Consider the following 22,068-nt stretch of genomic DNA (forward strand, 5'->3'; position numbering starts at 1 on the left):
GTTTATCCTGGGATGAGGGGTATAGCTCAAGGGTAATGCGCCTGCTTGGTGTGTATGGGGTCCTGGGTTCAATCCCCAGTGTCTCTGCTAAGGGGGAAAAAAGAAAAAAATAAGTTTATCCTAAGTTTCACAACTTTTTAACATTCTGTAAATATATAATTAACTTTTTAAAGGCTAACTTTTCATATTAAACAACTTATGGTTATTAGGGGAAAAGAGGTGGGAAGGAATAAATTGAGAGTTTGAGATTTGCAAATATTAACCACTGTATATAAAATAAATGACATTCCTTATGTATTAGCACAGGGAACTATATTCAGTATCTTGCAGTAGCCTATAATGGAAAAGAATATGAAAACAAATGTATGTACGTATATGTATGACTGAAACATTATGCCGTATACCAGATATTGACACATTGTAAACTGACTATACTTCAATCAAAAGACTGATTTTTATTTTTATCAGGATATACCTAGCATAATTTAAAGAATTATTCAACAAGACAGTGTAAGAAAAAGAAATACTAGTTTGTTCCCATTACATCCCATTTTCCACTCTTTAAAAGTGAGCAACTTCATGAAAAAAAAGTCAGTGAAGGGCCACAAATGGCAATTCTTATGGGTGAGTTGTATTCCGTTACATATATATGCTGCATCTTCTTTATCCATTCATCTGTTGATGTGCACTTAGGATGCTTCCATATCTTGGCAATTATAAATAATGTTGCTGTTAATAGCAGGGTGTATGTATCTTTTTGAATTAATTCTTACTGTGAGGTTGCCTTTATTTCTTTGATAACTATGGAAGTTTAAAAAGCTAATGCTCTAAACATTCTTAGAAACATTACATATATGTAAATTTTAAGAAATGTGTAGTATATTGTGTATATGTATTTACATGCAATATATTGTATATGTGCAGTCAAACTGTAACAATTCTACCTAATAAAACTAAAAAATGAAATTAAAAAAAAGAATTAAAAACAAAAGTGAGCAACTTCAGCCCTTTCAGTTATTTCACATGTACCTCCCTATCTCCACGGGACATGCTCATACTTCTGCTGCTTATGTTTTCAGATTAAGAATCTACCTGTTCATTTCCCACTTACGGAAGATGAGCATTTCTCTTCCAAACTCTCCCTTCTATTGCTGCCCCATGCACACTTCCCATCTCCTCATCCTTCCAATAAATGTATTTTGCTTTATAAAATTTCAGTGCAGTAATCCTTGTGACCGCATAAATTATATTCAGAGCTGAGCTATACAGAACACAATTTGCCTTATGTGAGCGTGTACAAATAGATATAAAGCTTGATGAATTTTCACAAAGTGAGCACCCTACACAACTATCACCCAGATCTAGAAACAGGACATTGAGACAGAAGCACCCAACAACCTTCATGACCTTGTCACCTCCCTGTCCTCAAGAACTACGCTGACCATTTTTGCTCTAGTTTTGCCTGTTCTTAAATTTTATATAGAATCATACAATATATATTCATTTTTGTCTGCTTTCTTCTGCTTTCTGGTTTGAGATCAAAGTTTAGGTTGTTGATCTTTCTTATCTATGTATTTAAAGCTATAATCTTTTGATAGCATTAGCTAGCTTCATCCAGTAAATTTTTACACGTTGTGTATTACCATTCACTTCAACATAGCTTTCCATTGTGATATTTTCGTATTTTTAAAATATTTTTTTCTCCACTATGTTGTGATGAATGTGTTCTTTATACCAATCCTTAGAAACCTGTTGAAGACATTTTATATATCCTGGACAACAGCTGCAGTTGAGGTCATTATCTGATTCGTTTATGATAATACAGTCATTTCCCAAGAGCCATCACATTTCTGTATAGTCTGAACAAATAATGATAGGAGCCTTTAGCCTGAATCTTTCAGGATTTTTAATGATGGCACTTGGCAATTTCCCCAGATGCAGCATTGATTCGGTTTACTATTCTGGCTTCTACATGGCCCTTGATACTGTCAGGGAGCCAAAGTGGGGATTCTGTCAGTGGTCAAGTATGTCTCTCCCAAGTATCCACTCAGGAACAGAGCAAGTTAAGCACAGGGAGGTCCAAGGACTGAGCTGCCTGTGACACAAGCTAGGGCTCAACCTCCACGTACGACCTGACACAAAAGGAAGCCAACTGTCAAAGAAACATTTAGTCCCAGCCACATCACTAAGAGCAGGAAGGTGAACTTGGAGTGAAGAGACAACAGGGATGACAGCACAGTCACAGACTTCATCAGATCGCACAGTTCACCAGTTGTGACTAACCTATGCTTAACGTGTCCACTAAGTTTTAAATTTCAGTTTTTTCATCATTAGAAAGAAATTCTATTTTGATAATTCTTAAATCTGCCTGACTTTTATAGAATCTTGTTATTTTAGCATTTTTGACACTATTTCTTTACCCATATTAAACAGTCATTTTGGATTCTGTACCTGGTAATCCCCGTATGTGTCATCTTTGTAGAGCTTATTCTGTAATGTACTGCTAACTCTTGCTTACGATAGCATCTCTTTTTATAGGGTAGATTTATTTCCTAGCTCAGTCTCTGAAGGTCGGATTGGTTCTCCTCTATCAGCTTCCACCCATTTTCCGAGGAAGAGAGGAAGAGGAAAAGGCTGACCCTTTCACCAGGAAAGCAAATCTGTCCTCATAAATCCCAAGCAGACTCCTCTTAAATCTCTCTGATCAGAACCCGGTTACATGGCCACAGGGCCGGCCCTAACTGCAAGCCTTTAAGCCTCCCTAGTTGAGAGCCCTGTAGATGGTGTTGACAGAACAACTGTGAACTCCTGCACACAGTAGAGACAGGCAGAGTCCCAAGTCACTGCTATAGGGTTGGTGGCACAAGTCATGAGGGTTACAGAACTCTGTTTTGGAGCAGGAGTTATGGAAAGGACCTCAGACCTATTTACACTAGCCTGGCTCTTAAAACTCCAAAATATAATGCAGGACCCTCACTCTCAGAAAGTGGACTTTTCAGAGTACTGATGCCCTGTGAATCCTCTCCAAATATACGTGTCCTTGCTTCAGAAATAAATACAGGGGCCCCTAAAGGCCCGGCCATCGGCTGTGGAACGACCACCGCACGCCTGGCCCTCCCTAGAGCGCTGCCTGTAACGTGCTATGCAGGCCCTCAAACACACCCATGGTAACCATGACCATCGGCCAACAAATCAGGAACTTAAGTAGACAAAGCATAAGATTCAAACCGACACACAGAAACAAGAAATATCAGTTGGTCAGGATTTATTTCAAGGCCTGAAACAATTCAGACTAATCAAAAATGCCCCTACCGCAATTTCTTACAATATAGAAATACTTAACATAAAACTTAAAAAAACATAGACACTATTACCTAACTCCTAAACCACACACCATACAATTTTCAAAGGCGAAAGTTATTTAACAAAATGTAAGGTGACGATACAGTATCAAAGAACTTTCACACTTAAGACATAATCAGCAGCAAGATTTTCAAACACAAATCTTTTACACTTTCCATGTTTGTTTTTAACTTTGTTTCATAAAGCCACTGATAACTGAGGCTTCCCTCAAGTAGAGGATTTCTAACATTAAACAATATTTCCTATGTATTTTTATAAAGAAGAAATGAAAGACACTTACTACATTGTTTGCCAAAAATTCATACACCAAAAAGTAACACACAATCCAACTGAATTTATCCGTGCTTCCCTCTTCTCCAACATTAGCTTTAGATGTTTTCTGAAATATTTGTTAAAATCAGTTATCTAATTAATTTATACAGATTAGGGGAAAATGGTTTTATAATGATTTATCTTTAAAATTACCTTCTAGATACTTCTGCACCCAATCCCCCGACTAAATCTGATGCTAAAGTGAACAATATTGCAATGTGTTGTGGGGGCCCGAACAATCTGCAGTCTCAATTTACTAAATATCCAAAGACTTCAACTTTCTGCCAATATAAACAAGTCTCAAGTGGCCAAAATTCACTCTTAGAGAAGGCAAAAATGCATAGCATGAATATTATTTAACTAAAACTTTATTACTTATGTTTTTCCCCCAGATACAAGCACTCTTCAGCATTAAATTACACTGTGCACACACAACCACAACAGTTTACATTTGCTTAGAAATATAATTACATTAAAAATAAATTCCTATTTCCTAGTTTAGTTGACTCTTAAATAGTTTCTCTAGGGGAAAAAAAAACAAGTATTTTGTGTTCTTTAAGGAATTGGCATATATAAATGAACTGCTCTATTCATTTAAACTTTGAGGAAATCTGAAGACTTTTTTGATATTTTTTCTAAAATGTAATACAGATATGTGCTTAATCTCTGTTCATATAGTGAAGGGACGGAATGGCAGATGCAGTCTTTTGTAAATGTAAACTGTACAATATTCTAAATGGAAAAACTGACACTGACAATTGTTTACAGGAAAAAAACAGTCAAGAAAGATGTTGAAAGACATCTACTTGTAAAAGAAAAGTGTTATTCAACACAAAAATGAGACCTAGAGATTTGAAAACACTCATTTTACTGTTTAAAAAAAACAAAACAAAGAAATAATAGGCAGAGAGTCTAGACCAATTAAAACAGAGGCAGCTGTAACAAAAATGGAACACAGTACAATGATTTGACCTCTTAGAGGAAATGACTAATTAAAATGAAATTTCACAAGTCTTCATGTCTATAATAATATATAAATGCCCCAAATATCAAAAATACAAAGTCAGGATTTTCCCCCTTAGGTTTGCAATAAACTGTCAAACCCGTTGAATATACTTGCTTTTCTAAGCCTTGTAATCAGCAGAGCATGCTACACAAATACATGCGTGCTAGAAGTTCACCACGAGAATTACAGTTCTCATCTCAAACTAGTTGTTGCCTTTTTACCCATATTTATACACATTTCATTTCCATTATAAGACACTTAAGACCTTTCTAGTGGTACATTTTAATCAACATATTACATAAAAAAGGATCTTGACTTCATAAGTGAACCTTTTTCGTACTGTAACATGATGGGTTTAACTAAGCAGTTGAAACATAATATGGTAACTACACTGCACTGTTTAAAACTAATTCACAGCTGTAGGAAAATGTCTGACTTTTAAAATACAACCTACATGAGACTGCAGAGTTATGAGCAGTAAAACCCTAGGAAACAGTGAATGAACAAATAAGATGAGTTTCATCAGTGGCCGTTCATTAGCTTGCCTTTAGCGACCTGGAAGAAGTTGTCCTCTTTGAGTTTCAGATGCTCTGGTGAGTCTAGTCGTTTCTTAGCTTCCTCAATATCACCTTGAATTGCTGCAATAAGTGCCTCTGCAGAGAGAATATTCCAGGGAAAGATGATGGAAACTGCTGCCCTGCTTGTCACTGCTCCTTTGCTCAGCTTCTCCTAAAATCTCATAGGCTGGCAGTGTCTCTGGCATTGGGAAGATACCCAATAAATGTCTTTCCATCCTTTCTCCCAGATGCATGGAAAAGTCAACAGTACATGAAAGATGTCCCTAATCTTGCAACTACTTAGAAGAAAGTCATTAGCAAAAAGGTACACTGCAAATACTAAGTGGAAGAAACAAATAGCCCATCAATTCTCTCCAGTATTTACACTTGTAAAAGCAGCTCAACATTATAATTAAGACTATCACACTGCACTAAGATACTTGATACTATTTGTTTCAAATATTTCGATTTACTCTTTCTTACACTGCAAGAACTGCAAAGCATCCATTATTCATCATAATATTAATTCTTATTTGGTCCTTAAAATATGAACAGGAAATAAAGATTTCACTAACTTCATACTGTTGGAGAGACAGCCAGCATGTCTCTAGGTTCCATCACTTACTATGTTACCCTGGGAAAATTACTTAACCTCTCTGTGCCAATTTCCTCATGTGCAAAATGGGCAAAATAATTCCTCATATGATTGTTGTAGGGATGAAGTGAACTGATTCATGTAAGGTACTTAAAGCAGTGGTCAGCACATAGTAAATGCTCAAATATCATCTGTCCTGCCATGGTTATTAGGAGCAGCAGTAGAACTTAGAAACCTGCAGTAATACTTAAGAAGATCAAAATAAGAACTTACCTAAAGAATCAAAATTCTTTTCTGGTCTGAGGTAGCCAACAATGGCCACGTTGAGGATTTCTCCATAGAAGTCCTCTTTGAAGGTGTGCATGATATGCGTTTCCTACAGTCAAGAAATGTTAAAAACATTACTATCAGATTACAGAATGCCTGAGATTTGAAATACATCTTCATGTTTATGGTGAGGTAATTTAAATGAAACAATCAACCCTCACTACATTTTTAAAGACAAGTTAAAATCTAAGAACAGTTTTTCCTGAATTCTTCCATCTCACATGTTCTTGACTCTGACCTTACATGTAAACATTATCACTGAGTAAGGCAGATGCTATACCACAAATCTGGTGCGATTTGCTGTTTTTAGAAAAAGCTAATGTGCACGAAAGTAATTAAGAGTCTTACCAAGGCGAAAAACTAAGTAAAGACATCAAGAGGGAAAGAGCAAACAAACTCTTCTTCAAAATACACTATTTCATTAAGTGAATTAAAAAAAAAAAAAGGCAACACAGTGGGAGAAGATATTTACAATACATAGTTCCAACAAAAGACCTGGATCTAGAATATATTAAGAATTTCTTTAAGTCAATAAGCGACAATCCAATTGTTTAAAAAGGGGAAAAGACCTGAACAGGCAGATCATGCATGTCCATTATTGGCAAAAAATAAAAGAAAAACTCTCCTCCTATCAATGGAAAACTGATGTTTCTCCTAACTATGGAAGGAACTCCAAAACACTCTTTAACTGGCTCTATAGAAATAGTTCTGTTATCTGAGTAGCTAATAAGGAAAAATTAGTCATGGGATAGACTCCCCTCCCCTTCATTTCCTCCTTCATTCCACAGAAAAATATCTTGTGTTCCTCCATCAATTCTTTTCCTTACCTACTCCAACAAATAACTGTCACATCCTTAACGCAGAAAAATAAGAGAACCACTGAGCACAATGTGAAATATAGTCCTGGGCCGTTTCTACTGCTAATAGCAGCCCTTAGCTGGTCTTCCAGCTGTTCTGCACTTCTCTACACACGCTTCGGAAAGGATGGAAGTTAGGTCAATGCTAACTGTTTCTGCCACATACCTGAGCTAACCAAAAGATTCAGCCACATCTAGCAGAAAATTAAGCACTTAAGCTGTGTGGGTAGAGTGAAAAGAACACAAGAATACGTATACCCTCAAAGGGGCTTCAGAGGGAAAAAGGTATCACCTTGCAATTTTATTAGAAAGCACCATCCATGTAATAAGCAGTTCTAACTTAACAGGGTGACCAAACAAATAGAGTAGATGACCTACATTAACTATAGTGAACGCATCTTTATTTCACTTTTACTTCTAGTAAAGGTTAATACAGAAGTAGGTATAAAAATTAATTATTAAACCAAAAGTAATTTTGGTTTGTAACTCCACTTTCTACTTTCTTCACGATTTAAAAGATAAATGCAGCAGCACTATTTACAATAGCCAAGACATGGAAACAGCCTAAATGTCCATCAACAGATGACTGGATAAAGAAGATGTGGTATATTTATACAATGGAATACTATTCAGCCATAAAAACCGACAACATAACGCCATTTGCAGCAACATAGATGTTCCTGGAGAATGCCATTCTAAGTGAAGTAAGCCAGAAAGAGAAAGAAAAATACCATATGAGATTGCTCATATGTGGAATCTAGGGGAAAAAAAAAGAACATAAATACAAAACAGAAGCAGACTCATAGACACAGAATACAAACTTGTGGTTGCCAAGGGGATGAGGGATGGGAAGGCACAAACTGGGATTACAAAATGCAGAATAGAGAAATAAGATTATACTGTATAGCACAGGGAAATATATACAAGAACTTGTGGTAGCTCACAGCAAAAAAAAAAAAAGTGACAATAAGTATATGTATGTTCATGTATAACTGAAAAATTGTGCTCTACACTGGAATTTGACACAACACTGTAAAATAACTATAACTCAATAAAAAATGTAAAAAAATTAAATTAAAAAATAAAAGATAAATGCAAAAAATTTTATTAATCTGTTATCAGACACACATTGTATAAAGATATAATCTATGAGTTTTTGTATAGTATTAAGTTGGTATAAATTCAAATTAGATTTTATAATTTTAGGATGTTGAATGCAATCCCCCTGATAATCACAAATAAAATATCTATAGAAAATACACAAAAGGAATTAAGAAGGGGATCAAAGTGTGTCACTACAAAAAAAAATTAACTAAACACAAAGACAGTAATGGAGGAACTGATGGACAAAAAAAAGCTATAAGGTATATTAAAAAAAATAGCAGAAATAGCAGAAGTCCCTACTTACCAGTAATTTAAATGAAAATAGATTAAACTCTCCAATCAAGACAGGGATTAGCAGAATGGTTAAAAAACCCCACAAGATCCAACTATACTCCCTTTACAAGAGACTCACTTTAGATCCAAAGACAAGTAAATCCAAAGAGAAAGGATGGAAAAGTTATTCCACTCAAATAGTAACTAAACACTTCATTTTTAAAACCCTTCAAATATGCTGCCAAAATTGTAGTATTTGGACTACATTGTGATCACCACTGATGAGCTCTATCTTCATATTACTCTAAATCATCACCTCATTCTCAGGTACAGAGTGAAATACAATCCTTACCATGGACTTTTTCGTATTCTTGTAGTATGGGTTCCAGCCTATGCTCACCACCATCTTGTGGACATCTCCACTTCCAACACTGGCCCAACCGTAATAGATGCCAGTAGATACATCAGCTGGCAGATTATCTACTACGTGTTCAGGAAAGTTAGCTACCAACAGAAGAAAATATGCTAGTGTTAGTTTTTAAAATTTTTAATTCAATATTTTTAAAATATTTTTAAAAATCACACACAAGGCTAACCTAAATCGTTCCGTTCACAATACTAGGACTCTGCCTACAACGATCAATCCCAACATTTCATAATCTGGCTGGGAATTCTTTCTCCCCTCCATACCGGTAGGTTAGGAAAAAGGTACCAGATTATAGTAAGTATATAAAGTACTAGATTATAGTTTGCGTATAAAGCACTCCCCTGAAACGTACTCAAGGTAGAAGAGAACAGGTACATGAAGAGCTGGATTTTTTAGATCCGGTCTTTCCTAAGGAGGTTCAAAAACTCTTGAGAAAGAGTCTTATTTTCGAAATATCTGCTTTAACAGGTCTAGGGGCAGTCCTGGAACGTATTTTTAAGGATGAATTAAGCATACCTTCAGATCCTAAGTAGGAAAACTAATGTGGAGGGGGAGAGGGATCAGGGTGGGCGTAGCTCAGTGAAAGAGTGCCTGCTTAGCATGTACGAGATCCTGGGTTCAATCCCCAGTACCTCCATTAAAATAATTTTTTTAATAAATGTATACAGACCAAAAAAGATAACCTGGTTCTCACTCAACTGCCTGTGTCATAATCTGGAGACAATCTACTAAAGATTTAAAGAAAACCTTACAGCTGGCGTGAAAATTTAGCCTATCTGGCTCACATTGCGTTTTCCCACAGGGCAAAACACGCCCCACGTTTGGTAGCTTTATCACGGCTGGATAGGGAGGCGGGAAAAGGGGATTCCGAAACTCAGCCCCGGCTTCCTGCCCTCACCTCCCCTCAAGCCAGGTCCCCGGAGAGCTCGAAGCCACAGGCAAGGACGCGCTCCCTCAGTCCGACCAAAGGTCCTCCGCCTCAACAAAGAGGAAGCGGGGCGGAGGGGAGGGTGTCACCTCTGTCCGTAGCCCCACGGCCCGGCTAGGAGCCCCTGGCTGACGTCCCTGCTCCCAGGTGACCCGGCCCAGGGTGGGAGGGGGTGTCCGCGCCCTCCCGCTCTCACCTGTGGGGATGCCCAACTGCTTGGAGCCGCGGCCGAAGCCCCGCACCACCCGGCCGCGGCAGAAGTACGGCAGGTGCCTCATGACGCCGTCCGCTTCGGCTGTAGGCTGCGGCTCGGTCCGCTCGTCTGGCGGAGCCGCCGTCGAGGCGGTGCCTGGACCCCCCGGACCAGCCGGGGACACTTGCGGGAACTCGGCCGGCCGGCCGAGCGAGCGGACGGGCGCACTACGCGCCAGGCGACACGGGCGACACGCCGCGGCGAGACCCTCACGCCGCTGACCCAACAGAAGGTACCGGACGACTGAGGGGCCGCCTCTCGGCTCCCAAACGCCGGCGACCGCGGAAGTTAAGTGCGAGTATGCGCGGGGAGCGCGGCGGAGACGGACCGGCATGGGAGGGCCCCCAACCCACCGAGAGCCGCGGGCCTGCGCACACTGCCCCGGCCGAGCGCCCCGGAGCCGGTTCGGCTTCCGTAGCCCCGCCCCCATCCGTAGCCCCGCCCCCGCTGGAGCCCTGGAGCGGCCGGTTCGCTACGCCTCGCTGTCTTTCCCGCCGCAAGAGGTGGGGACGCGCCTTTCAGCTGGGGGCTGTGACAGCGCTGTTCTCGGACAGTCCTAAGTATTTCTTTCGCCTCTTCCCTTTTCATTATGATCCTGGCGCCAAATGACATTCCTTAGCTCCTTGACAACTGCTGGGTTGATCGTCATTCATTGCTCGTTCGCTGTCTAAACGTTTGATAAAGCTAAATCCAGCTCAGAGGTCGCCTCTTCATGGCGGCTTTCCCTGACTACCTTACGGAAGTAGTCCTCCTCTCTCCAACCCACTTGACCACGGTCTGCAGCTCTACCAGAATGTAAACTCCAGGAAAGCGCGTCCTGGTCTGTGACGCTGTAACCCCAGTGACTAGTGGAAGGTTACAATGGTGGAGTTTTTTTGAGGAGCTGCCTACTGACTCTCCCTCCGTATCTGTCTCCTGGAGAACTTAATAAACATGATGAAAAGCTCAATCTCTATTTCAATGCAAATTCTTGGGTCCTCTGACCCATGGAACTCTAAACAGTACCTCCAGAAATACTTCCTGGGTCACTCCTGAGGTATACATGAGTCAATCACAAGATACATCATCTTGCCTTGTTCTTGAGGGAGAAGTTTTAATTGCTCTTTCACTTTTCTCTACAAATGTGTGTGACATTCTGTCTGACTTTGTAGTTACTTTCCTTTCACTTTGCATGTGGGGTTTAAATGAGATACGGTACCTACTGCACTTAACAAATTGCCTGGCCTGCTGTAAAAATGCACTAGCAACAGCATCCTTATCAATGATACATTAGATAAGGACAGCCTGGCAGATGAGAGCCTGGGAGAGCAGACACATGGGTCCCAGTCCTCCAACATTACAAGGTGTGACACTTAAAGTAAAATAATTAGTCACAGGGGATAAATGAGGAGGGGTTGTTTTAAGAATGAAATAAGATTATGATAAACACTTCACACACTCTCTCATATAATCCTCATTTCAGTTTGGAGGAAAGCATTAACCCCAATTTATAAAGAGAGAAAGGAAGGCTTGGAGACTTTCTAAGATGGAGCAGTCAGGCTCCAATTTTTAAAACTGCATTGACATATCAATTACTAAGCGTAATTACTGTGTAATCATCGCAGAGCATGAAAGGCAAAAGCCTGATTCTTTTCCACTGCTGCCCAATAGCCCTCAATGGCTCCCCTGTCACTACAGAATAAAATAGCCCCCCAAAGGTCCCCTTTAACTTAATATTCTGGGTTTTATTTCTAAGGACTCTCCTCAAGTACTTTATATACTAGTCAAATCAGAACCCCCCCCCCCTTCAGTGGCCAAAGAATATGCTTGAGACAATTCTGGTGATTATTCTGTAGCATAATGCATATATTATTTTTCCCACTCATTTGACTATAAAAATACGCTACTGTCGACTGAAATAAATGCGCAGCCTAAAAGTTAAAAGAGTTATGTTTTATTTGGCGGGAGGACTCGAGCCGGGATGACAGCCTCTCAGATTGCTCTGAGGGACTGCTCCGAAGAGGTAGGGGAGGAGCTAGGATATATAGGAGCTTTACAACAAAGACCAGGTAGTTGGAACAATAAAAGATTGCTTGTTATCTAAAGAAAACCAGGCATCTCAAGTTAAAGAATTGAGTGCTTTTCTATGTATAGGAGGAAGCAAACATTTGGGCTCACTGAATTCATTCCTTTGACAAGCACCTAGCTATCTAGGGCCAGTATCCTGTTCTTGCTTATTCTGAGTCCACTCAGAGTGCACCTTTGTGAGTGACTGCAGAGGCTGGGCTGCAGGCCTGTCCTTACTTGGGGGTGGCGGCAGCCGCTGATGACTTGGTTTCAGCATTCTTTGTTTACTGATATGGTTGCAGTATTTTTGTTCACACTACCCAGTATTATCAGATGTAAATCTAGAGTTTAGTGAGTGAGAGAGAGAGTCTTTATCAAACTTAATGCTTTTAACCAAGGAAATATTTAAAACATGCTTTTAATTGCCCCCCCTCAGCTGCGCTAGCAGAATCCCTTTCTCTGCCAGTAGGCAAAGAACACACTTCTCTGGTGTTGTGTTGTCTTTCTGCAGGAAGAAAGATCACAGATGAGAATCGGGAGGGAGTGGAACTGGAGAGACCTGTGAAGGAAAGAGAGAGGGACTACCATAAGTAAACAATTAAAAAAAAAAAAAAAGCTAAAGAACTCTTAAATCTCAACAGTTAGAATGCAAACAACCCAATTTAAACATGGGCAAAGGATTTAGAGAGATACCTCACTAAAGGAATATATAAAGATGGTAAGTATGTGTATGAAAAGACATTCAACATCATGTGTCCTCAGGGAATTACAAATTAAAACAAGGAGATACCACTACATACCTATTAGAATGGCTAAAATTCAAAACATAAACAATGCTAAATGCTGACAAGGATGTGGAGCTCCAGGAACTCTCATTCATTGCTGCTGGGAATGCAAAATGGTACAGCCACTTTGGAAGACAGTTCGGCAGTTTCTTACAAAGGTGAACATACTCTTATTACATGATGCAGCAATTTTCGTTTTTAGCCAAATGAGTTGAAAACGAATGTCCACACAAAACGCTGCACATTTATAACAGCTTTGTTCTGAATTGCCAATCTTGGAAGTATAAAAAATTAACATGCTAAATGAAGTAAGTCAGTAAGAGAAAGATGGATACCATATATCATTTATATGTGGACTCTAAGAAAATGATGCAAATGAACTTATTTACAAAACAGAAAGAGACTCACAGACATAGCAAACAAACTTATGATTACCTAAAGGGAAAGAGGGAGAAGGGATAAATTAGGAGTTTGGGGTTAGCAGATACAAACTACTATATATAAAATAGATAAACAAAGTCCTACTGTATAGCACAGCAAACCACATTCAATATCTTGTAATGACCTATAATGAAAAAGAATATATATATGTATAACTGAATCACTATGCTGTACACCAGAAACACAACATTGTAAATTCACAACATTGTATACTTCATTAAATAAATTTCTTAAAAAGTTAATTAATACACAGTAACCTCAAATAGAGTTGGGAGACCAGAAAGGGGAGCACTCATGCAGAGTCCAACCGGAAGACTCCTTTTCCTTCTTGGCAAGGACTCAGCCAAAAAAAAAAGCCATAGACTCTTTATTTACTATAACCCTCTAAACTTCCTTTTCCTCTCTATAAAAGTGTTGCCACGCAGGGGATTTGTATATGATTTGCCATGGTTGCAAACCCAGATTGCAATTCTCTGCTGATCTCAAATAAACCCATCTTTGCTGGAGAAATATCTGGCAGTCTATTTGTTTCAGCTCAACATTTTTGTGGTTGGGGGCCCACAAGACACTCCTGATGGCTCGGGGCTGGAGAGCAAACAGCTGTGGGAGCCACAATAGAGCCATGGTCACTTGCTGCCTTCTCACTGACCCTGGGGTATGAAGTCTTTCTCTGGGCTCTGAGCTTGCACCTTCTTTTGTGTTTGAAGCTCTCCAGGTTTTATTCGGGATCTATTCAAAGGTTTCATTTTTCTGATTAAGGCCTTGTTGTATATGTGAATATTCATTTGGCACTTTGGTCTGATTTTGAGAACAGACTGATTCACTGAAACTGGCTAGTCTTTGACTTTGTTCTTCAGGAACACACATTGTTTCTCTTAAGCTGCTCGGTTTTTTAGCTTTTGGCCTGTTCCTTTGGAGGGGCTGTCTTCTGGAGATTGGCAAAGGAAAAAAAAAAAAACCAAAAACAACCCTTTGGCCTGGCTCCCATGGAACCAACCTGTCTTCTTAGGACTACCTAGGACTGGCTACCAAGCTGTTTCAATTGAGTCATTTATACAATAAGTTGTTTAAGCCATTTGAAAATTGTCCTTTACTCTAGAGGCAAAACCTCTAAGAAAGAGGATCCCAGTTATCTAATATTTTGAGGGCACACACCCACAGAGACTCATGCTGATTTTGTTTAAAATCCACAGTCCTTCCTCATGTACATGACTGACCTGATCAAAGGCGATATAGAGTATCAGTGGCCATTATGGAAAACTTTTGAAATCTCCAAACTTAATTTTCTTAAAATTGAATTGGACCTCAAAAATTTCCAGAACTGAGTGGAATGCTTATTTTGATTGGTATTTTTGAAGCATCCCAACATTATCAGTAGATTAAAATTGCCTCTCTGCAAAATAAGAGTTTAAGATTAACTAAGGAAAACAAACAATTAAAGAAAGACGAAACGCCTCCCACACCCTGGGGCTCCTCTTTCTTGGTTTCTTGTTCTCAGATTCCAACTCTGGCTCCATCTTCCTCCTTCACTTCCATGCCAACTATCCCTCTACTATACCCTCAAATCCCCCATACTGATTCTCTCACCAAACTTACCTGTTTCCCTGAAACTCTCCTACTCCTTTTTCCTCTGAACTTGTCAGAACCTGTTCTTTAAAAACTAAGCCTTCTGAAGACCCAGGAACTAAGCCCTTAATTTCTTACACTCCCTGGGCTAAAGCTGAACTGTGAGCCACTGTCAGAGATTTTCCTAAAGTGACCAAAGTGCCTCACAGATTTGCTGAGGAATTTAATACTGTCATTCTAACATTTCAATCTGGTTTCTCTGACTTACATAGATTAGTTCATATGCTTGTCAGCAAAGGTCAGACCCAGCATAGGATGAAAACTGCTAACTGGGAAAGTCCTGAAGGGTTTCTAGAACTGAAACTGAGCAATCCCTTCACACTTCCTTGGTAGCAGATCCTTTTGTGTTCCCCACCTCTTGCTTAGACAAAAACTGCAGTCTCCTGAACCTTCCCCAGGTTCCAAAAAGTCTGGCTTAAAAGTTTCAAAAAACCTAGCTCAAAAGTTAATGATTAGTGGAATGAGAACAGACGAATGAGAACAACACAGAAACAAGGAACAGCACTCAGGCAGGAGAATTGGTAACAATTTAAACAATTAATCAGCCATATAGCAGAATCACAGGACCTTTCATTCCTCCCTGAAGGATATAGATAAAACATCTGATGCATATTCGTAAGTGGTTTTTACAGACCTGATCCCCACCAGATGGAAACTGCTGACCACAAGCATGTAGACCCCAGACCAGCTGGAACCAAAGGATTGATGATATTGATTTCTGAAACTTCACCTTGTTACCTCACCATCAACCAATCAGAGAATTGTCCATCAATTAACACAAAATTGTAAACCGACTATACTTCAATTAAAAAAGAAAAGAAAAGAAAAGAAAAAGAAAATTGTACATGAATTGATCATGCACCCTGTGACTCTTTCCTTCATATTCTTTAAAAACCCCTCCTTGAAAGCCATGGAGGAGTTATGGTCTTTTGAATGCTGGCTGCCCATTCTCCTTGCTTGGTGCCCTGCAGCAGGCATTGTACTTTCCTTCACCACAACCCAGTATTAGTAGATTGGCTTTGCTGTGCATTGGGCAAGTAGACTCAACTTCAGTTTGGTAACAGAATTACACTGACTTATTACATGATCAGTCTCAAGCAGTCACTAGGTGACTTCATCAAGCAATTCCTAGGACTTTGAAAAAGTCTGTTGATTGGAGCAAAATTCAGCCTTGCACACAAAAATCAGGTGAGTCTGTTCATGATTAGTACAACTGACTTCAGATTATCTTTAAAGAAAATTCTGGTCTTCCTGCAGATGTTTATTACATCTGGGTAGCATTTAACTCTATTAATTGACTGAACCAATTCCCTTCTAGTAAAAAGGACAAGGTAGAATAGGAAATTAGGTGTACTCCAGATTTAGTTAATCTGGCAAACCACCTCTCTTGCAGTCTAGATGAGCTACTTCAACGAAAGACCACCAAAATTCTTAATCTTCAACTCCAGAAAATGAAGGTTCCTAAATGAAACTAAAATCCTCCTAGTTTCTGTTATTACAAAGAGCCAGGACATTGGGGAAAAGATTGTTACAAACTTAAGCACCTTCAACTCTCTAACCAGCCTTTCCAGCATCCTTCCAATTCTCAGTGATGGGGCTCCTAGGAACCACAGGAACTCTTCCCAATCCTCCCTCTTAATCAGCATGGAGAAATATTCTCCAGATTGGAGACGAGTTGCTTCCAGTACGAATAGACACCAGAGCCACCCTCTTGGTGCTCAACCCCACTACTATTAAATAACTTCTGCCTCCAACTGCTCAACCAGTTCAAATAGTGGGGATCTCTAATGAACCCCAGGAGGTTCCTGTTTCTGAACCTATTCCCTTTTGTTTAGGCCTTTTGAGAGGTACCCACCCTTTCTCCTTACTTCCTCCACACCTATCCATTTATTAGGCTAAGACTTCTTAGAGAAGTATCATGTCAGAATTTCATTCCTTCAAAAGGGGTAAGTAATTCTAGAAACTGATAGTACTCATCAAAGGAACTCACCAGGTACATTAAATGACCCCCTGACATCTTTTATTTCCATCTCTGATGGTATTAGAGCAGATTCTGGAAACACTGATCATTTGTCCCTATTGAATCAGCTACCACTTTCCTTATGGGCAAAATCTGCAACTGATATTAGCAAAATTCCTCCCATCAGGATTCAAATAGGCCCCTCAATGGAGTATAACCTTTAAAAATTGTGAATCAGTATATTATACACCTGTAACTTGTATAATGTTGCACATCAATTATATTTCGATAAAAAAGCATATCCCTCAAAACATCTTCTCAGGATGAATCAATACCCTGTAAATAAAGAAGTCCTTGAAAGCACAAAGCCCGTAACAGAAGGTTATAAGACCCAAGTCCTCCTTATGCCTTGTACTTACCCTTGTAACACTCCCATTTTACTGGTGAGGAAACCTAAGGGCTGAAGGAGGTTTGCCCAGGACCTACAAGCAATAGACAACATTGTTATCCCTGAACACCCTGTTGTTCCTAACCCTCATGCATTACTAACATCCGCTCCCATAGGAAGTAAACTCTTTACTGTAACTGGTTTGTGCGGTGCATTCTTTGGTATTCCAGTCAACGAAGCTGCCCAATACCTTTTCCCCTTCACTTAGGAAGAAAAACAATTCACTTGGACACTAATGCCACAGGGTTTTACTAAGAGTCCTTTTTTATTTCTTGCAAATCCCAAAGCCTGATCTGCAGGACAGAAAGTTCCCTAGAAGTTAAACTTTGTTGCAGTAAGTGAATGATTTGCTTCTTTACACTCCTTCTCAAGACTCCTCAGAGGAAAACAGCTTGCTAAATAAAGATTCACTTACTAAAGCTTTTAGCCTTAAAGGGACAGAAGGTTGCTAAAGAAAAATCGCAGTTTGCCCAAATCCAGGTTCAATATTTGGGACATCTGATATTAGAACAAGGGCTACACCTAGATCCAGATAGACTTCATGATGTCCTAAGTTTCCCCAAACCCAAAACTAAGTGCCAACTGCAAGAGTTTCTCGGGTTAGTTGGTTATTTCTCTCTGATGGCCAAACTTCTATATGCTATTCTCCACAATAATGACCCACTTTTATGGGAAGAACTGGATTACAAAGTCTTCAAGGCCTTAAAGGAGAGTCTGATGAACCTACCTGCCCTCAGGCATCCCAATTATCACATTTCCTTTTTTTTTTTTTTTTTTTTTTATGAGCAGGAAGGGACTGCCTTTGGGGTGCTCACTCAAAAACATGGGGACCACCATCAACCCATAGAGTATTATAGCCAGCAACTGGACCTTGTCTTAGAGGCTCACAGTCACTGCCCTTTTGGCTAAGGCCATCGAGAAAACCATCGTGGAATCCCCTTTGACCACTTTTGTATCTCATGAAGTAGCAGCTTTCCTGAATTCTCATCACACTCAACATTCCTCAGCTTGTCACCTCACCTCCTGTGAAGGGCTTTTGTTAACTGTTCTTCACCCTTTTATTTTATAACAACCATAATAACAACAACAATAACAATAATACCCTTAACCTGGCTACTCTTCCCTCGGTCACCAGCGAAGTACCTCATGACTTCCTAATGCTGAATGCTTCCTGGCTCCTTAGAATGGTCTACTAGAAATTCCATGCAGTAACATCGATTTCTCATAGTTCACGGATGGTCTAATTTTAAAAGTTGACAGTGGAACCTTTTGTCCACAATGGCAACGTGCTTGTTATGCCGTTACAACATGATGCTGTTGAGGCGTCATCTTTGCCTGTGGCTACTTCAGCCCAGCAGGCTGAACTGCACACTGGTGCCTGTGCTTATACTTTAGGCAAGGACAAAACTGGCAATATTTATCCACGGAGCAGCTCATGATTCTGGAATGTTATGGAAGCAATGTAGCTTCCCTACTTCCAGTGGAAATAAAATTTAAAATGGCCCTTACGTTCAGGAATTACTGAATATAATATTTTTAACTGTCACTTTAGCTGTTAAGATTCTGGGGGTTCTAAACTTGACTCTCTGGAAACCAAGGAAATCACTTAGTGATGTTTCTGCAAGGAATGCTGCCCTTGAAGGAATGAAGAGCAGTCAAACTTCTGTTGTGGTCCAAGTGGATATTTCCCCCAATAATAGTTTTTTGTTTTTTTTTTTTAAACTGGCTATAGAAAGACTCAACAGTTGGCGTCAGAAAAGGAAAAACAAGTTTGGAAATTCAACAATTGTTCGTTTGATAAAAAGAGAAAGCTCTGGTTTTGACCAAATAACAAGCCAGTACTACTGGAGACTCTAAAATTCTCACTCAACACTGTGCATTCATTAAACCTTCAGTCTATGACAGAATGAGAGCCTTCATGAATCAGTATTGGTGAGGAAACATTAACAAGGTTACTTGTCCCACCTGTCCAAACTACAACCCAGGGAAGCCTGTTCATACAGCGTCTGGACATTTTAAACTGCCTAGTGGGCCATTCAAGGTCAGGCAAATGGATTTCATACAACTTCTTTTGTCTAATGGATATAAATCTGTTTAGTTATGATCTGTATGTTTTCACATTGGACAGAAGTTTTCCCTTGCAGACAGACTACTGCCTCTCCTTGGGCTAATGTCATTTTGGAATAGATTATCCCTACCTGGGGAACTCCTCTCAAACTTCATAGTGATTGAGAGACTCATTTTTCTGACCAGGTGCTTTGACAAGTCTGTGCTGTTTGGCCAGTTTTACAACACTTTCACTTAGCTTACCATCCTCAATTCTCTGGTTTAGTCAAATGCACTAATGGCACTATTAAGACTCCATTACAAAATGTGTAGAGGTGCTCCAAATACCTTGGCCAAAAGCATCACTGTTTGTCCTTTTAAATCTCTGGTCCATCCCTTGTGGAACTCATAAACTCTGACCCTTTAAGATAGTCACAGGATGCTCAATGCCTGTGGATCCTACTTCTTTTGACCCACAATTGATAAAAGGAGAGATACTCCAATACTGCAAAGGCCTAATTGCTTCTATTAAAAATAACCACGCTTTGGGAGAGAAATTTTTTCACAGTGAGCCTTCAAGAGATGAAAAGCTTAAGCATCATATTTTGCAACCAGGAGATTTTTTTTCTACTGGTAAAGTCGTATCAAGAAGAACTCTCTTCAACCTGACTGAAAAGGCCCCTATCAGGTACTGCTAACCAAATCTTGTGCTGCCAAACTCTAAGGAGCAGACTCTTTGATTCATGTAACTCACATAAAGAAAGCACTGAACCCCAACTGGATCTTCACATCATCTTGTGACCTGAAAGTAAGACATCCCAGAACTGAAGCAGATGACATCTGATGAGACAGCTCTCCAAGATATCTGGACCAGGCTCTTGGAAGTCTGTCACCAAAACTTTGATGATGGCATAATGCTTCACATGATATCCAGTGTCTATGATCTAGGTAACATACAGACTAGATAAAAAGTGCCTGAGAATTCTCCCTCCTACCTCTCCTTGATACTCGAATGTGACCTTAATAGATTTCTAATCTGTGTACTTTCCCTCTGACATGAGACTACATCCAGGAAAGGTTCTTCCTGACATTGAGGGTTAAAAAGCTGCTGAAACTAGACAAGCTGACTCTTGATCAACAATGCTTTCAGAGAAAGATCTTGATCAAAAGGGAGAATTAAAAAAAAAAAAATTAACAAACAGAAACCTCAACTTGAACAGAATTGAGAGACCAGAAGGGGAGCTCTCACACCCTGGGATGAATAGCAACACACAACAGCAAGAAGAAAGATTCTTTTTTTTCCTGGCAAGGACTCAGCCAATGAAGAGCCTGGATTCTTTGTGTACTGTAGTCCTCCCAACTTCTTTTTTTCTTTATAAAAGCGTTTTTCTTCTCTTGCTGTGAGAGGACTTGCATGTGGCTCTCCTTTGTAGCAGACTCCAAACTGCAATTCTCTGCTGATCCCAAATAAACCCATCTTTGCTGGAGAAATATCTAGCCGCCCATTTGTCAACAGAAGCAAGCAAGATGTCCTTCAGTAGGTGAATGAATAAACCGTGGCACATCCATATAACTCAACATTATTCAGCAAAAAAAAATAAGTGAAGTATCAAGCCAGGAAAAGACATGGTAGATGTTGCTCTATGTTGCTAAGTGAAAGAAGCCAATCTAAAAAGGCTACATACTACATGATTCCAATTATATGTCATTCTGGAAAAGGTAAAACTATCAGTGGCTGCCAGGAGTCGGGAAGGAAGAGGTGAAACACAGGGGGTTGAAACTATTCTGTATAATACTGTAATGATGGATATATGGCATTATGTGTGGGTCAAAACCCATAGCACTGTACAGCACAAAAAGTGAATGAACCCTAATGTAAACTATTGTGGGGGAGGAAAAATAACTTCCCCTCCAGCCAATTAGGTGCTTAGCTGAGACACCCCCAACATGCATCCTGTAATAAAAGGTAGATTAACAGGAGAAAAACAAACAAGTTTAATAACATGCATACCTCTTGTATACATTGGGAGATAACATGGAAAATAAATAATTCCCTGAAATAACCAAGCCACCACCTTAAATACCATCTCCAGCTAAAGGCAAAAGAGGATGTTGGGGGTGTTGGGGAAGGCCAGTTATAGGAGGTTATCAGGAAAAGCACAGTGAACAAGGGTAAGGTTGTCATACAGATAAAAATCCTTGCCCTCTCTATTGATAAGAATTTCTGGAGGTTTAGAGTCATGCTCCTCTTCCTGTTACAGAAAGGGAGACACTCCTACAAATGGAGATTTCCCTTATACATGTAAATTCTCTTACAAAAGGGTGACTTCTACTAGGTTTTTCAGAGCTTCCTCTGTGTCTACAGCCTAAAACAATCCTTATTCCAAAGAGGCATATTTTGGGGTTATATTCTGCTCCCCTTCACTATGAATTTTAGTTAACAATAAAGCATCAGCATTGGCTTATCCATGATAACAAATGTACCATACTAGTGCAAGATGTTAATGATAGAGGTGTGGACGAAAAACTGTTGCTCACCATCTGCCTCTACGAGAACAGAGTCACAAGCCACTGCAGAGTAATGTCCTAAAGGACCATCTTGTTCAGGTTAGAATTTAAGTTTCTTTTATGCTAAGAAAAGACGGAAGGAAGAGGGGTGAGATCAGGAGGTGATGACTAGCCTCAAGCAGCAGGGCATCAGCTGGGGTCCGAGG

At 39.7% G+C, this 22,068-nt stretch overlaps 1 protein-coding gene and 1 long non-coding RNA gene across 3 annotated transcripts in view; both read right to left on the reverse strand.

Annotated features, from left to right (window-relative positions):
- Nucleotides 1-3,248: 3,248 nt before the first annotated feature.
- On the reverse strand, nucleotides 3,249-10,601 carry RFK (riboflavin kinase). 2 transcript variants are annotated; one of them, XM_032477870.1, is made up of 4 exons: nucleotides 9,946-10,601; nucleotides 8,747-8,898; nucleotides 6,107-6,209; nucleotides 3,249-5,437 (listed from the first exon to the last, which is right to left on the reverse strand). In XM_032477870.1, exons 1-4 carry the CDS (start codon nucleotides 10,430-10,432, stop codon nucleotides 5,307-5,309), a joined length of 873 nt encoding a protein of 290 aa, XP_032333761.1. In that variant the 5' UTR covers nucleotides 10,433-10,601; the 3' UTR covers nucleotides 3,249-5,306. The 2 variants fall into 2 exon arrangements, with proteins under 2 accessions (XP_032333761.1, XP_014418344.2); XM_014562858.2 differs by having other exon boundaries at nucleotides 3,249-5,334; nucleotides 9,946-10,556.
- Nucleotides 10,602-12,100: 1,499 nt separating this feature from the next.
- LOC106730170 overlaps nucleotides 12,101-22,068 on the reverse strand; it is a 31,009-nt gene continuing 21,041 nt past the window's right edge. Inside the window, exons 3-4 of the long non-coding RNA XR_004319288.1 lie at nucleotides 17,280-17,342; nucleotides 12,101-12,607 (exon numbers count right to left, since the gene is read on the reverse strand). This is a non-coding gene — a long non-coding RNA (uncharacterized LOC106730170). The remainder of the gene's footprint in view (nucleotides 12,608-17,279; nucleotides 17,343-22,068) is intronic.

This window comes from Camelus ferus, chromosome 4, assembly GCF_009834535.1.
Source record: "Camelus ferus isolate YT-003-E chromosome 4, BCGSAC_Cfer_1.0, whole genome shotgun sequence".
Classification (NCBI taxonomy): domain Eukaryota; kingdom Metazoa; phylum Chordata; class Mammalia; order Artiodactyla; family Camelidae; genus Camelus; species Camelus ferus.